Here is a 16133-nt window from a genome sequence, read left to right as displayed (position 1 = left end):
AGAGTGACTTCAAGTTGTTTTTAACTTACAGTGACCCTAAGATGAACCTAAGATTTGTTCAGACAGGGTTTACCATTGCCTTCCTCTGAGGCTGAGAAACTGTGACTTGCCCAAGGTCACCCAGTGGGTTTCCATGGCTGAGCCAGGATTGAAATCCTGGTCTTCAGAGCTGTAGTCCAATGCTCAAACTATGACACCATGCTGGATCTTACAAAAGTGTAATTAAGAACAATTCCAAAATCACTACAGCAACTTAACATACCTAATAAAGTCAGGGCAATAAATATAAAATCCTAAAGTAGGATTTCTTTTATGGACTAAAAGTTGTTTGAATCAAGAATGTCATTAAAAAAGAAAAGAAAAAACATGTTCTTCCATAACTTTGGTAATACCACTGAGAATTTCCACTCTCATCTCATGGAATATTCAGTATTCTAAGTGTGGTCATACCATAGATTTTTATGTAGATATTATGATATTGGCAACATGTCACTTCTCTGTGCATTAACTGTTCTCTCAAAAATTTCACATGAAACTTACTTACCATGAAGTGCCAGACAAGCCAGATATGTATGTTATGCAGTCTAAGAGATTTAATTTTTGGAGACCACTCATACAACCATATGTTGTTGTGTATGATCTCGTACCACCTCCTGTTGTCATGACTGCTACCACTGGAACCTATAAAATACATATACATTTTAAGAAATTGACACATAGTTCATTGTTTCAACTATTACCAAATAGAGGACCAAAAAAGCACATAGAAGAAACAGGGGATTCCACTGGACAGTGAAACATTTAGCCTATCACATGTGGCTTTTAAACTGTCATAAAAGTTTGATAACAGAGCCTTTGGTGATACATCTCACATGATACCCTCTTCATCTTGTTGCTGCCTTGTCCTGAAAGTGTGATTAGCCTGCACCTTGCCATTGATGGAAAAACCTGTCAATAAGGGTCCAACTGTACTAGTATAGTGCTAGTCTTCAGGTGTAGTAAATTATTTCTGTGGCAATTCCAAGATTGTTCAGTCATATAGTGTCAGTATCACTTCCTTTCCACATCCATTATCCCCTTTGCTATTCCAAAACAACCTTTCCCCCTTACTTTTATATATTTATGTATTCATTTTGCTCTCTCTCTCTCTCTCTCTCTGCGTACATGTGTGTGTGCGTGTGTATGTATGTATGTTTTGTTAAACCATACTGTTATAACTCTGAAATTGTATTTAAAAGCAAACAAACACATACATACAAGTGAAAAGTATACTGGTAAGGCATAGGACAGGAAGGTGAAGTGAAGGGCAAGGGTGGAAGGGTGGGGCTAATGATGGTAGGGAGTGCATCCAAACCAGTATGTATGCACTTCCCTTCATTAACGTGATTGCAGCAAGGAAGGGAGTTGCATGATAAAGTCCTATATTTAGGCTGACTGAACCATAGACTTCATTTAGCAGGTGGCCTTTTGCAGCATATGGAGGTGAGATAAGTGCACAGCCAGTAGTCTCTGATGATGGTCACACAGTATCGCCCAGGGAACCATTTGGGGATATTTCAGTAATCAGCTTCTTTGCTGCTCACCTCTTCTGAAACTGCCTGGATTCATTTTGGTAGGCTAAACGTTGTGGGGACTTGCTTCAGAAAAGAAGATCCTTAAAAGAACATTGGATTGGCATTACAAGGCTTCCTCCTAGCTTGGGTGACATGCTGACTCCTGCAAATCATGGCCAATGCAGGATTATTTTCACTTTCCCCTCCAACATTTACAGACTGAATGCCTGTAGAGGGCATCTGGTATTAAAAACAAGTAATTTGAATAAAGCTGCAGTGCAGCTGGTTTGAATGTTGGACTAGGACTCTGGGAGACCAGGACTTGAATACTGTTTAGTCATGGAAACCTAGGAGCCTATCACACAGCTTTCAAAAGCGACTTACCACTCCTGAAATGAATTCTAATTTGGGCTGCATCCTGGTCCTATTGCATGGCTTTTGTCTCCAGATCTGCCATCTGAGTACAGCCCAGCTGCAGCCTGAGTCCCTTAATGTGCTACAGCAGCCATTTTTCAAAGTCAGGAACTTTCTGACTTGTAAAAAGGCCGCTGAAGCATATTAAGAGATCCAGGATGCAGACGGGCTGTACTCGGATGGTGAATTTGGAGACAAAAGACATGCAATAGGACCAGGATGCAGCCCGAATCAGAATTCAATTTGGGAGCAGTTGGTTGCTTTATAAAGCTGTGCAATAAGCTCCCTAGTCATAAAAACCCTGGGTACATCATCACACTATCTCAGCCTAAGAAAATGTCAATGGCAAATTTATTCTGACTAATTCTTGCCAACAAAACCTTATGGCAGCATTCTCACAAGTCAGAATCAATAATAAATAATAATAAACTGTTTATTTATAGCCCGCTTTTCCTGGGAGATCAAAGCGGGTTACAACAGAGTACTACACAATGTACAATTTACAAACAATATTCATATAAAAACCACAACAGTACATCAGATTAATTAAAAACAGAGTAAAAAGTCACAAGATAAAACCAAACAAACTAGCATAAAGTGCTGGTGCAACGGGGAGAGATTAGAACTCATAGCATCTGGGGGAAAGCCTGTTGGAAGAGGAAAGTTTTTAACTTCTTCCTGAACAGGTCAAGGGAGGTAACCGAGCGGAGCTCACTGGGAAGAGAGTTCCAAAGCTGCGGGGTTGAGCTAGAAAACGCCCTCTGTGCAGTCACGGAATATCTTGTGCCAGGAACCCTCAGGAGTTGCTTCCCGGCCGACCTGAGAGCGCAGGGCGGATTATATGGGGAGAGGCGGTAGGCAGTTAACAACAACTCACATAATACTTTGCAACAACAAAGCATATTGCCATTTAAGTCTTGGAATAGATAGTTTTTTGAACAACAGCTCTCAGAATTCCCCAAACAGCATGCTGGATTGGGGAGTCTTAGAACTGTAGTTCAGAAAGGTAACTTTCTGAAACTCTGCAATAAATCAGTTCTAGAGAACAGTCGAGCAAAAAAAAGCCTGCTTCTGGGCATTATCAGTACACAGCGTTTAGATGCCTCACATCCCATTGATAGCCAAATGCCAGTTTGAAGCTGCCTGGCTGCCCAGACGTGGATAGCTTGACGATGCTCCGACAGCACACTGTTTATATGTTGTACATCACCAGAGTGTCTCAAAGCCAGCTTCAAGCTGTAGCAGGGCAGGAAAAGCCAGCTTTTTCCCAGCCAAAAAGGAGTGGATATTATCTGCTCCTTTTTTTGCTGGCTTCAAAGTGGCTTGGGGCCACAGCATCTGTTTGCCGTGGCCCCAATCTATCTTCTTGAAGTTGCCCCTTCCTGCCTGTCTGTTTCCCCCCTTATGTTCTAAACAGCTACCTCTTCAAACCATGAAGGGGGGATATATGTCTTGCTTTTTTCTGGTAGTAAGTAACAGAAAAAGACACAACTTTGCTTTTAGATAAACATCAGTCAGTATCCCATTTCATATACCTCATGATCTTGGAGATCATAATCTAGTTGGAGAACCTGCTTCAAAGCTTGAGCAACTCTCCTCTTTCGTTTCCATAAGAACTCTTCTTCCTGTGAGCACAGATCATATCCCAAGCGCACATCTAGGTCTTCTGGACAGGAACAATGACTAGGACACAGAGACATTGTATTTTATCTAAATACACGAGGAAGCTAACATATATTTAGGGGTTTATCAAGTTGAAATGTCATTTGAAAATATCAACATCTTAGGGGGTTTATCAAGCAGTTACTATTCATGCACAATGTCCAGAAATAATTTTAAAATGCATCACTGACATTATACCATTATAGAATTTATAAAAGACATTGTCAAGACCTGCATCTAATGGTCTACCATAGTGAAAGGTGTCCTCCCCACATTTTGAACAAAAATACAAACAACCCACTCCACTACTGAAGTAGCTGTTGTAGTTGTAATAAATAAATCCAGGTTGTAACAGTACAAGATGGTATCACTATTACAGAGCTTGGATTATAGCTCCTAGAATTCATCAGTGACCATAGCCACTGGAGGTTCTGGGAGCTGTAGTCCAAAAAGTTCTTCTTTGGAGCTCTGAATTACATTCTTATTCCTTAAGGTAATTATGGATGGGGGGTGGAAAACAGGGGGTGCTTTTGGTGGTACTAACTAGAGAGGTTCACTTGGAATGTATATCATTTTGGGGCAGGCATCATGTTTAGATTTCTCTGTTCGAGACTTTTTTGGTATTTTAATATACTTTGGAATGTAAGAACTAGACTGGAATCCAGTTGATTGGTCCTAATTAGAGTAGACTCATTAAACCTCAGGTAAATCCGGCTGATTTAATGGCCCTGTTCTTGTTGAGACTCATGCAATGTTGGTATGCTGCAACACAAAATTGTATGCAATATTGACATTGATTGAGCTGGTGTGTTTTTATTATGTTATGAATGTTTTAACTGTACAATGCATAGAAAATTATGAAGCATTTATTTATTTTATTGGGAATTTCACAATGTAATGAGTTCAATAAATATTGTTGGACTTAAAAACAATAGCTAAGGTGGTGTTGTGGTTTGAGTGAACAACAACTTCAAGTCCCCATGGAGCCATAACACTCACTGGATGACCTTAGGCTAATCTCTCTCTCTCTCTCTCTCTCTCTCTGTGTGTATGTGTGTGTGTGTGTGTATGCGCCTGATCTGCCTCACAGGATTGCCCTGCAGATAAAAGTAGGGAGGAATAATGTCATAAAAGCAATCCTGAACTCACTGAATGAAGGATGGAATATAAATTGAATAGAGAAAACAAATAAATATTCAATATGTAATCTTCTGCACCTTTACTTTGGATTAAGTCCCACTGAAATCAGATAGGTTTCCTTCTGTGTAGGGCTATGTAAGACTGTACAGTTAGATACCATTTTGTGTATATTATATTGCCAGAGAGTTGTTATTGTGTGCCTTCAAGTTGTTCCCAATATATGGTGGCCCTAAAATGAACCTATCATGGGGTTTTCTTGGCAATATTTGTTGAGAGTTGGTTTGCCTTTTGCCTTTCTCTGAGGCTGAGAGAGAGTGACTTCCCAAGGTCACCCACTACATTTCTGTAGCTGAATGGGGATTTAAACCCTGATCTCCAGAGTTGTAGTCCAAAGCTCAAACCACTACACCACACTGGCTGTCATGTCTTATGGTTGGCAAAGAGTAGCCCAAGTCTCTTTTTATGGCCCTCAATCCCTCCAAAGTCCCAGAACAGCCCATTTTCTGACCATTTAAAGAGTGAAGTGTTTCTCCTGGACACATCCAAGAGCAGCCAGTCACCTTTTCAAAGGTTTCAGGAGCCCAGTGCTTTATGAGATATATATTTAAAACCAGAAATGGGCTTCCAGCCAATTATTTTGTTTCCCATTTTTTGTCATTTTTTGGTAGTCAGTGCTGTCCTCAGAAGGCAGACAGCTGGGCCCCAGACCCAACTATTTGTTCGCTCCTGCGTTATAGGGAGAAATAAATAAAATATTCAGATCATGCACAACTTTGTGGCAACTATTAGAGACCAAATGTGGAACTGAAGTATCTTATCAAAAAAGTGAAGAGTCTGCATAAAAACATGAGGGCTGTCATAACTGGAATAATCACTAAAAATAACAAAAATGAAATGTTCAAGTCTCTTACCACTCATCCACTCTCACATGCAAATTGTATCTTTTCTCCTGAAAAGCAGAATATAAAAATTATACAGGGCAATCTTAATTTAACATTGTTCCACTCATTCAAATCGGGGGGGAGGGGGGGAGAGGGTGCGGTCCTGGTTTTTCAAATACATCTCTGCCATTAAAACCCACAGGGAAATCCTTTTAGTTTGATATCTTTATCCTAAACACAATTACTTGCAAGTATATCCCAACAAAATGTACTTTGCCATCCATATTAAGTTACAAATTCTTTAATTAAAATTCTGTTTACTGTGAACACAATAAAAAAAATGGCATCCTAATTACAAAGATAAAGGGCTTAATTAGAGTGTAGAATGATGGGGCAACAAGGAGTGGCACAAGGGAATGATGGGGTCATGAGGAAGGAAAAAAGGAGCACAGTTTTCTTAGTGTTAGCCTATATACAGGAGGCCATTTTAAATTCCAACACATGGAACACATACATGATATGATGAGCCAATCATAAAATTCACTACATAGGAATAATCGCTCCTTCACTTAACTTCACAAACTATGTGGATAGTTTAATGATATTTTTATTTTTTGCATTTGGTGCTAAATTTTTGCATTTGTAGCTATGTCTTTTCTAACTGTTGTAGAATCATAGAATCATACTGCCTTGAGTCTTAGAATGGGGAAAGGTGGGATATAAATAAATACCCTCATCAACATCATCATCATCCAATTCCCTACTATGCAGAAGTACACAACTAAAGAACTCATGAGAGATGGGCATCCAACCTCTGTTTAAAAAAAATCAAAAACAAAAAAGGAGAGACCATCACCCTCTGAAGTAGCCTATTCCACTTCAAATAGCCCTTACGTTAAAGAAGTTGGCATAATCCTATTGAGTAGTTAGGAATGAGTAACTGGAAGTTACACATCTGTGACTGCTTTTGATTCACAATCCCTACATGCCTCGCCCCCCGGAATTTAGACAATACAGTTGGCCCTTAGTATCCATTGGGCTTTGGTTCCAGAACTCCCATCTGGATACCAAAATCTGTGGATGCTCAGTTCCTATTGTATACAACGTAGTAGGAAAGTGATGTCCCTTATATAAAATGGCAAAATCAAAGTTTGCATTCTGGAATTTTGGGAGAGGGGATTTTTAAGCCATGGATGGTGGAATCTGTTGATGCAGGATCTATGGATGTGGAGGGCCAACGGTACATAGGAACCATGAAAGGTCCACCAGTCTCTATTTCCTGGTCAGCAGCCACTACAATCAGTTCCCCTGTTGCTCAGGAAGTGGCTGATTGATGTCCTCCATCATGTAAGTGATCTCCTCTGGTGGGGAGGATTGTGACTGGAACCTTGTTTCTGCCTGTTGCAACAGATATTGCTTACGAGACAGAGTGGGAACACTAGTCAGCCTCTTTTTGAGTGACAGGGAACAGGGCCCCATTGATTGTAAAGGCTGCTGAGTGGCAAGGGGGGCTGTTGTGAGTTGGCCCAGGATCACCATATAGCTACATAACTATTACGGTTACATAGTAATACAGTGCTTTGAGGATTCTGGCTGTTCTTATGTCCTAAAAAGTTCTTCTTTTCTTGTAATTTGAATCCATTGGTTCTACATTGCCTATAGACCTGCAGTCTGAGATCAACTTCTGTAAGAGATGAAATAATGTTTGCAGACCAAACAATGCTTTTTGTCTTGAGACAGCTTACAGGACTCAGTGATGGCACCAGTGATAGCCAGCAATGTCCCTGTCAATGAGACACTGAGTCTGCTCCATGATTTAGTCTGAAATGCAATAGACTCTTCCAAGGTGTGGCACCTCTAACATAAAGCTGCCATGTTGAAAATATAATATGATCCTTCTTCCTAGATCTAGTTTTTGTTTATGATTTCATTTATATCCCACCTTTTCCCCCAGTATGGGATACAAGGCTGCTTACAGCATATGTTTTTCTTAAAAGGGCTGAAACACGTTGTCGTGCAAAGTTTTAAAATGTATAAACAGGCAATTATCCTTACTGGTTTAAAATTTTCAAAAATGCTTAGGAACAGGTAAATTAAAATTGGAAAGATAGGTAAAGTGGTAAGAGTAAGGGAATAATTAAATGACTGTTTGTATGTTGGATTCATGTAACGCAACTGTATAAAAAGGAAAAACTTTAATAAATAAAAAAAATTCAAAAAATTCAAAAATGCTATGCCTTTACTTCAAGTTGGAAAATCATGCTAACCTCTATTATTGGCACTTTCTCTCCTACGGGCAGGGAATTCAGCATCAGAGGTGGAACATCTTCTTTGGTGCTATAAGAACAGGTACGCTAAAGAAAAGAAAAGAAAAAGTTAACCCTATCAAAGACTTGTCCTGATTAATTATGCAGAGAAGTTTGTCTTGTTATTTTTATGATTAATTTGATGTACAGGATTATAACGTGGCTTCGTCTTTGGTAGCATCACATCCAACGTTGGTTCCCTGTACTTGATGTAGTGGAATGCTGTGGGACATGGGGGTGTGACGATGGCATCTGAACCCAGCTTAAACAAATGATGGCCTTCACAGGATCCTTTTATGGAAAGTGAAAGATCTTTCTCTAAAGACAAGAAGCAAAGAATGGTCAGATACCTCATTATTACATGTGTATCTACAAAAACAAAAAAACAGACAAACAAAAAGACCCAACTAACATTATTAGTATTAGAAACTCGACTTTGAATCTAGGAGATTGCGCCATGCAATTTTTAAACTGCAATTATAGTCCTAAAATAGTGATATTCACAATATTTTTCACACAGTATCACCTCTAGCCCATAGCTGCTGTGTATGCCAAGTGTGGTTAGGGCTTCTTATTGAATAGCTCCCAATTGCACAGTGGTCCCAGTACTCCTCATGTGTCAAACATTGCTGCTCCAGAAGCTGCAATATTGGTAGTCAAGTGGTATCACAGTTCTCTTCTCCCCCTGTTCCTCCTCCCAACAGCTTTTTTAATTTTTTTAAAAAAAACCTTAAATCGCTAATAAATATATTCTGTAATGGAGGGAAAAGAACAAGATTAAATAAAAAAATTTGGTATAAAACACAAAGAGAGGGAGGGTTAGGCCTTCCCAATATAAGAGGATATTATGAGGCTAATCAATTGAGATATGTGATAGAAGGCATGTTGGGTGGGATAGATTTAGAATGGCTGGAAGTAGATACAGAGGAAGTAGATATGAGAATATGGAATATTTTTAAAGAACTTTACTAGGAAAGAAATAAAAATTATTGGAAACCCACTTATGAAAAATATAATAGAAATATGGTATAAACATAAAAAAGAATTAATGAATGAAGATTCAATAATAACGCCAATAATAATGGAAAATTTCATGGTTTCACTATATGCAAATAGAACAATGGATTAAAAATTGGAGGAAAAGGAATGTAGAAAAAAAAGTATACACAAATAGTTCAGAAAGGAAGAGATATGGAAGAAAATGAGAATATAAAAGGAACTACTAGTAAAATGTATAAAATGTTGATGGAGAATAAAGGAGGAAAAATAAAAGTAAATACTTTAAAGCAGGGGTCGGCAACCTACGGCCCGTGGGCCACACGCGGCCCACGGAGGCCTAGAATCCAGCCCCAGCCCGGCCCTGCCACAGATTGCCGCCAGGGCCTTTGGCCTCCGGCGCAAGCGCGCGGGGCCTTTGGATTTTGTTTTGTTATCTTGGAGATGATGTCTACTATCAGACCAGAACTTATTTATTTGGGGGGGGGGGGGGGGAAACAAGACTGGAAGCTGCATTGAAGAGATTAGACAAATGGGGGACCAGATATTCTTTTAGGATTTTAAGGAAATCACCTGTTAGTCCATCTGGACCAGGAGAGTGGCCTGCTTTTAAATTTTGCATTGCAAAATTAATTTCCCACTCTGTTATGGGTCCATTTAAGATGGGCTGTTTTTTAAGATTTAGAGAGGTGACAAAATCATTGCTATCTACATCTTCAGGAGACTCTGAAGAGTATATCCTGGAATAAAAGACTTCAAATTCTTTTCAGTATGGAGCTCAATTTAGTTATAATTTTGCCTTTCTCAGCAGTGATGCTTGGAATCAATTTTTTTCTGCTCTCTTTTTTACTAGTCTGGCCAATAGCTTGGAAATCTTATTATTATCCTCATAGTAGTACACTTTAGTGGAGTGCATTGGTGTTTGTATTTTCTTAAAATCTAGTTCATCTAGGTCTACCTTTTATTGCAATAGTTTGTTAAGTGTATTTGCATCCTGAGATTGCTTATGTGAATGTGTTAGCATAGTAAGTTCAGTCATCAAAGATGTTCTTTTGGCTTCTCTTATTTTCTTTGGCTTTGCTCTCTCCTGAATAAAGAGCCCCCTCAGAGCAGCTTTTAGTGTATCCCAAAGTAAAGCTTCAGAGGTGTCTGGAGTTTTATTTATTTTTTTATAAAAGTTTTAATGGCTTTCTGAATGGTTATTTTAAAAGGTTCATTTAGCAGTAAGTGGGTGTTAAATTGCCAAATTGTGAGGGGCAGGATGTCTGTATCTAGGATTCAATCTAGGATCGGGGAGAGTGACTGAAGTAGAGTGTGGGCTTTATGGCCATGTCTTTAATATGGAGTAAAAGTGTCTCACTGATGAAAAGTGATCAATTCTTGAGCTGCCAGCCCCAGATGCTGGCAAAACGTCAGGAAGAAACTCTTCTAGAACATGGCCTCATAGCCTGAAAAACCCACAAAAAACTATGGATGCCAACCATGAAAGCCTTTGACTTCACAGGGAATGATAGGTCATCTGGGGTTCGTCCCCCCTCTTTCTTCCTCTATTCAGCCCATGTGCCATATTAGAACTGGATGGATTGTCCTCATCTTTTGATGGTGACATTTGCTGCCAGGTAGAATTCTGTTATGGACAGATCTGCAGACCTTTTAGCTCCAAGCATCTGGTTCTGTTGTTTGGAAAGCGATTTTTGCATTTTATTTTGCTCCAGGTAGTGAATTCTGTGAGGTGACAGCCAGCCTGTCATTTATGCATCCGCCATGATCAACAATCAGCCATGCCCTCCCATAACTGATTTTGAATCAAGAAAGAATTTGATGTCCCCAGATCTTTGATGTATCAAAATATACAGATGGTCAGAGCTTGGAAAGGTTTCATGACTCGAATGCAGGTCCAAGAATCTTCTAGATTTCTGGAAATTGTATTTCAAAAATAACTTTTCCAATCTGTGCAAAATGCTGACAAAAGCACAGTCAACATTCCATGGATTTTCCTTCCCTTGCACCCTAAAGTGCTCCCCTACACAGAGGGTGGGGGACTCTCCTGAATTATGTGGGCTATAGGGAGAGCCTTCCAAACTCAGTGTCACCAAGACAACGTAGGTAATAACACAAACTGTATACATTGCATTTGACACTGAAGAACAACTTTTTCCAGACTTATTTGTATTCATTCCTTATAATGAAATCTGCAGTGCTATTCAACACACAAATGTAACTGTTCGGTTATGAACAATAAATGCCTCCACTCAAACTCACTTGACTTGTGCCGTTTCTTTTGATCCACTGCAGCTTCCAGTTTGCAAACCTCACGACACTGTAGTAGAAAAAAAATCAGCACACAACACAAATAAAGGTCCATCATTCTGCATTTTGGCTCCTTTTGTTAGATTATTTTTGAAATATGTGATCAAGAAGCTCATCTCAGGAAAGATTAAGGTGAGGTATCCTTTTAGGAAATACAGATCTTACTGAATAGAGCAAGGATGGGCAACTATGTCAGGTGCCCTTTAAGCATTACACCCTTACTATTGAACCATAGTGGGGGGAAAATTAAAGGGCTTTTAGCTCCAAATACCTCCAAACACCTAAATACCTACAAACACTAAGGACATGGGGGAATTTTTGCTATGTTCTTGGACCTCCACATGCTACTTTAGGTCCAAGAGAGAACTTCAGGAAGTTACTAGAAGAGACTGAGAGGGACAAAACATGGCTAAAATACCCCACAGTACCTAGACAGGGCATGTGGGGTCATTTTTGGAAAATAAAATTAAAAAATAACCCTTGGGGGCCACAAAAGTAGCTGTAGGGCCTTAAGTGGCCCACAGGCCACGCTTAGCTCATGCTGGAATCATTCTGAAAGGTCAACTGGAGTTTCCATCAGACCCAATCCCATAGAATATATTCGATTTTCCCTGCTGATTGAGTGTACAAGTGTGGGAGGAATAGATTGAGGGTAGGGCATATGCTTTGTATGCAGAATATCAATTGGCAAGTCATCTAGGGAGTCATGGAGAGTGGCAACTATCACCTGTGTTCTCCCCTGCTAAAACGATAGTAGGTAGTGTTAGAACTGTGTATTGTTTGTGCATGAAGACTAGTAGTTTCTAGCTATTGCTTCCAAAGAACCAAACATTTATATCAAGGGATTTATATCAAGGTGAGTCTGAAATATATTTTATTTTAAGTGTCTCTATTAAAATAGTTAATATCAGAGACATGGTACAGGCAATACTGAGCAAGGGAGAGAATGAACTTGAAGTTCCATTGATTTTTATTGATTGGCAGAGTTTTAACTGCTTAACTTTGGTTCAGCCATGTCCTAGGAGAGGAAAACATGAGGATTTCCAGATCTGTATTGCTTCAGCCCCCATCAAACGTAGCTAGCATAAGAATTAGTGAGGTCTGATGGAAGTTCCCATCCAACATAGGGAGGGTCACATGTTCCCCATCATTGTGCTGAAATCATTGGGACAGTACTGGGATGTGTGTCATATAACTTTGGCCTAGTCCTGAAATTTAAAATTCAGTTTCATGGAAAACTTGTCATTTAAGCCTGTAAAGCAGATTCCTTAGGGCAGCTCAATTTATACTCTCTTAAGAAGTGGCTTTTCAAAAGTGTTATGTGTCAAGAACTCTTCCCGCACAGGTTAAAAAGGGAAGATTTATAGATCCTAATCTTAATATTAGAAAGTTCATTGTGTCAGCCGGTCCCCAGATGTAATATTCATTTGTATGACTAAAGCTGATTTTAATTCAGTGGCCATTAATACAAAACACAGCAGAAACACAGGAGAAAGTGAGTTGGGCTACTGTTTCTGTTGCTTGCCTTCAAGTTGTTTCTGACTTATGGCAATCCTAAAGTGAATCTATCATGGGGTTTACTTGACAAGATTTGTTCAGAGATGGTTTGCCATTGCATTCCCCTTGGGTTAAGAGACTTGCCCAAGTGAGTTTCTATGGCCAAGTGTGAACTCAAACTTCTGGACTACCTGGTCCTATACACAAACGACTACACCATGCTGGCTACGTTGGTCTACTACAATTCATATCTTTCTAAGTTACTGCTGTATTATTAGCATTAAGAAACTGCAGAAATGTCATATCAATAAATAAAAATTACCACTAGAACTCCATTTGTAATTATGGTTTCAGGAGGATCTGATCTAGAAAATAAATATAAACACACACATTTATTTTCAAATGGTAAAACATTATTCTTATAAGGCAAATAAAAGTTTCTTTTCATTCTGACCCTAAAAGGGAGCAGGGATTTTTTCAAACAAAATGGAAATTTAGTATCTGGTTTATACTTTGTAAGCTTATAACACTGCTTAGGCTTCAAGAATTTCAGAATTCTTAATTCTTGTGAACAATATGGCTGCCACTTCCCCATGACTTCATCCCACATTATTCTTGTAATATAGGAAGGAACATTATGCAATACATGGTAGGAACAGAATCAGGTAGGAAGACTAGTGTTGATGCTGCTTTCCCTCCAGATCTCCGATGTTACCATAGTTATTCTTGTGTTGCTCCACCCCTTCGCTTGTGCAAAAATACAGAACCATAGTATTGGGCTGGTGTGGGATAGAGCTTTAGGGGAACACCAACCACACTACTCTCATAACAAAGAGGAGGCTTTATGACTTTCAATAACATAATCCAAACCTCAAGACAAGTGTTTAAATTCAACTATTTGCCAGTACAAATTTCATACCTAATGTCAATGATGCAAAATATTCAGTTTCCAATATTGGGGGGAAGTAACACATGGATTTTAAAGAAATCTCTTTGTGAGATGACAGTATTGGTCATACTAAAGTTGCATTTCTTTATGTAGTCTATTGATTTCTTTCTTCATATTAATAAAAATTTCCAAGAGTAATTGCTTTGATGAAGAGATAATGTCAGTCTTTGTGTCTGCAATGATGACTGTTCACCGGTCAGATGACTAGGGACCTTATCACATGGGATTAAAAGAGTGGCTTACCCTTCCTGAATTCAGCATTAAATCGGGAGGCAGCCAGTTTTTATTGCACCGAAATCACCACCAAATCACTGCCCAGGTCCTTCCCAGTTGCAGTCAGTGTCATCTAAGTTGCTATGGCGGTCGACTTCTAAAGCTTCCGACTTCTAAAACTGGCCATGGAAGAGGCTTAGACAACCCTGGCTGCATCCAGGACGGACCCAGGTGGCAAGTTGGCAGCAATTTAGGTGTGATAGGAATTGTCTGCCTCTCGAATTAATGCTAAAGTCAGGAAAGGCAAGCTGTTCTTTTAACCCTATGTGATAGGGTCCTAGTACTGGGCACCCATTTAAGAGGTAACATTGTCCTTTAAGAAAGTGATCAGCATAAACTCTCTGTTTATTAGAACAGGATGTGCGCCATCCATCCCACGAGGAACATATCAATTATATTATTGGGATTATAATAAAGACCAACTTTTTATTTTTATGTATTAAAACATTTATTTCATGCCCCATCTAAAAATCTCAAAGAAAAACACAAGAAGCCCAATCTGACAAATTTAAATACAGTGTAAACAATAATAATGGTTTCAAGAGGTTAAAAATACATTTAATGACAATTTTAAAAGGATAAATTAAAAGTCAAAATGGTTTAAATTAGTTAGAGCCATGTATATGTGAGAATCTGTGTAAAATGAATTAGGCCTCAAAGGCTTTAGTGTGAACAACCATATTTTCAGCTGGTGCTGGAATTACAGTTTGTTGGTGCCAAGCAGGTCTCCTAGGGGAGGGTAGTGCATAACTGTCCATGACTGGGGTGCCACAACAGAGAAGGTCCTCCCCCATGTACTCCCATGGCCTATTGCTGTAACTGAAGGAATACAGTGGAGGACCCCTCCAGCAGATCGCTGGCAGGTATATGTACAGAGAAGTGCTCCTTCTAGTACAGTGGGCCCTTGTTATCCACTGGGGTTTGGTTCCAGGACTCCCCATGGATAACAAAACCTGTGGATGCTCAAGTCCCATTAAATATAATGGCATAGTAAAATGGTGTCCCTTATATAAAATCAGTGGTTGCTACCTGGAATGTATACTTTTTAAAAAACATTTTAAAGCCATGTGGATAAAGAATCCATGGATATGGAGCACCGTATTGATGTCCCAAGCCATTTATAGTTTTAAATATCATTATCTGCACCTTGAATTCAGACTGTAATTACTTGACTGTCATTACCAGCACCTTGAATTCAGTTTAGACACATTATGCATTTGTAAGAAGCACTGGCTCAGTTCGATGCCTACTAGCATTTTGGTATACCAAGGGGCTCAACAGACTGCCCCAAAGGGGCGGTGGGACACCTCTTTCCTACCCAGATCGGGACCAGAGCAACTACACACCACAGCCCTGATCCGGCCTTTTGAGGGTGCAAAAAGGAGCCACAAAAAGCAGCTCCTTTTTGCACCCTCGAAAAGGTGCCATAGCCATAGTGGTGTGGCCATATGGTGCTCCTTCGGTGGTGCGTCATATGGACACAATGCCGGAGGAGCAACATGACACGGCACACTGTGTGGAATGGCGTGCGATGTCATGGCACCCTGGGGGAGAGTCAGGGTGTGTGTCATCTGGCCGCAATGCCCCAACTCTGCCCCCAGGCTGGCCTTTCAGGCCAGTCTGTACAGGGCCTAAGAGAGTTTATTTGTATTTGAGTGATGGTAAGGATAGTGTGATGAGTCCTTGTATTTCCACTGATGTCAGGAATTCTGATAAATTCTTAATGATTTACCATTGTATTGATTTTGCATTTGAAAATGTCATTAAATGATTGATTGGTTTAATCAGTTGGTTTTAAAAAAAATTCTATTCATCATTTAAAATTATCACAGCAGTGTAGAAAGATAAAGAATTTAAAATACTTACATAGGTTCCACTAAAAATTCAATTTCCAGTTCTTCTTGTGCCTACCCAAGAAAACAAAGGAAAGAAAAAATGAAATTGAAATGGATACATTATTTGTCTTTGTTATTAAATAAAAGAACACAGCATTATAATGTAGTTAATGTTGTTAAAGGACACACACTGAAAAAAAATATTCTAAGCATGAATATGACAAACAGGCAAACAGGCTCAGATATTATGAATAACAGTTAGTGTGAATTTTAAATTGCTGTCTTAATTCCTTCTCAGCTACAAAGCTAACATTGTT

General features: G+C 39.3%; 1 protein-coding gene across 1 annotated transcript in view; it reads right to left on the bottom strand.

Annotated features, from left to right (window-relative positions):
- The window catches only part of LOC121926773 (cytosolic phospholipase A2 epsilon-like), a 58445-nt gene that overhangs the window by 15380 nt on the left and 26932 nt on the right, over positions 1-16133 (bottom strand). The window contains exons 6-13 of the mRNA XM_042460039.1: positions 15848-15888; positions 13082-13124; positions 11215-11272; positions 8105-8274; positions 7918-8004; positions 5681-5718; positions 3503-3650; positions 545-681 (exon numbers count right to left, since the gene is read on the bottom strand). Of these exons, the coding sequence (XP_042315973.1) occupies positions 545-681; positions 3503-3650; positions 5681-5718; positions 7918-8004; positions 8105-8274; positions 11215-11272; positions 13082-13124; positions 15848-15888 (722 nt within the window). The remainder of the gene's footprint in view (positions 1-544; positions 682-3502; positions 3651-5680; positions 5719-7917; positions 8005-8104; positions 8275-11214; positions 11273-13081; positions 13125-15847; positions 15889-16133) is intronic.

Source organism: Sceloporus undulatus, chromosome 1, assembly GCF_019175285.1.
Source record: "Sceloporus undulatus isolate JIND9_A2432 ecotype Alabama chromosome 1, SceUnd_v1.1, whole genome shotgun sequence".
NCBI classification, from domain to species: Eukaryota; Metazoa; Chordata; class Lepidosauria; order Squamata; family Phrynosomatidae; genus Sceloporus; species Sceloporus undulatus.
Note: the sequence above shows the minus strand (reverse complement) of the source record. Positions and strands in the feature narration are given on the sequence as shown.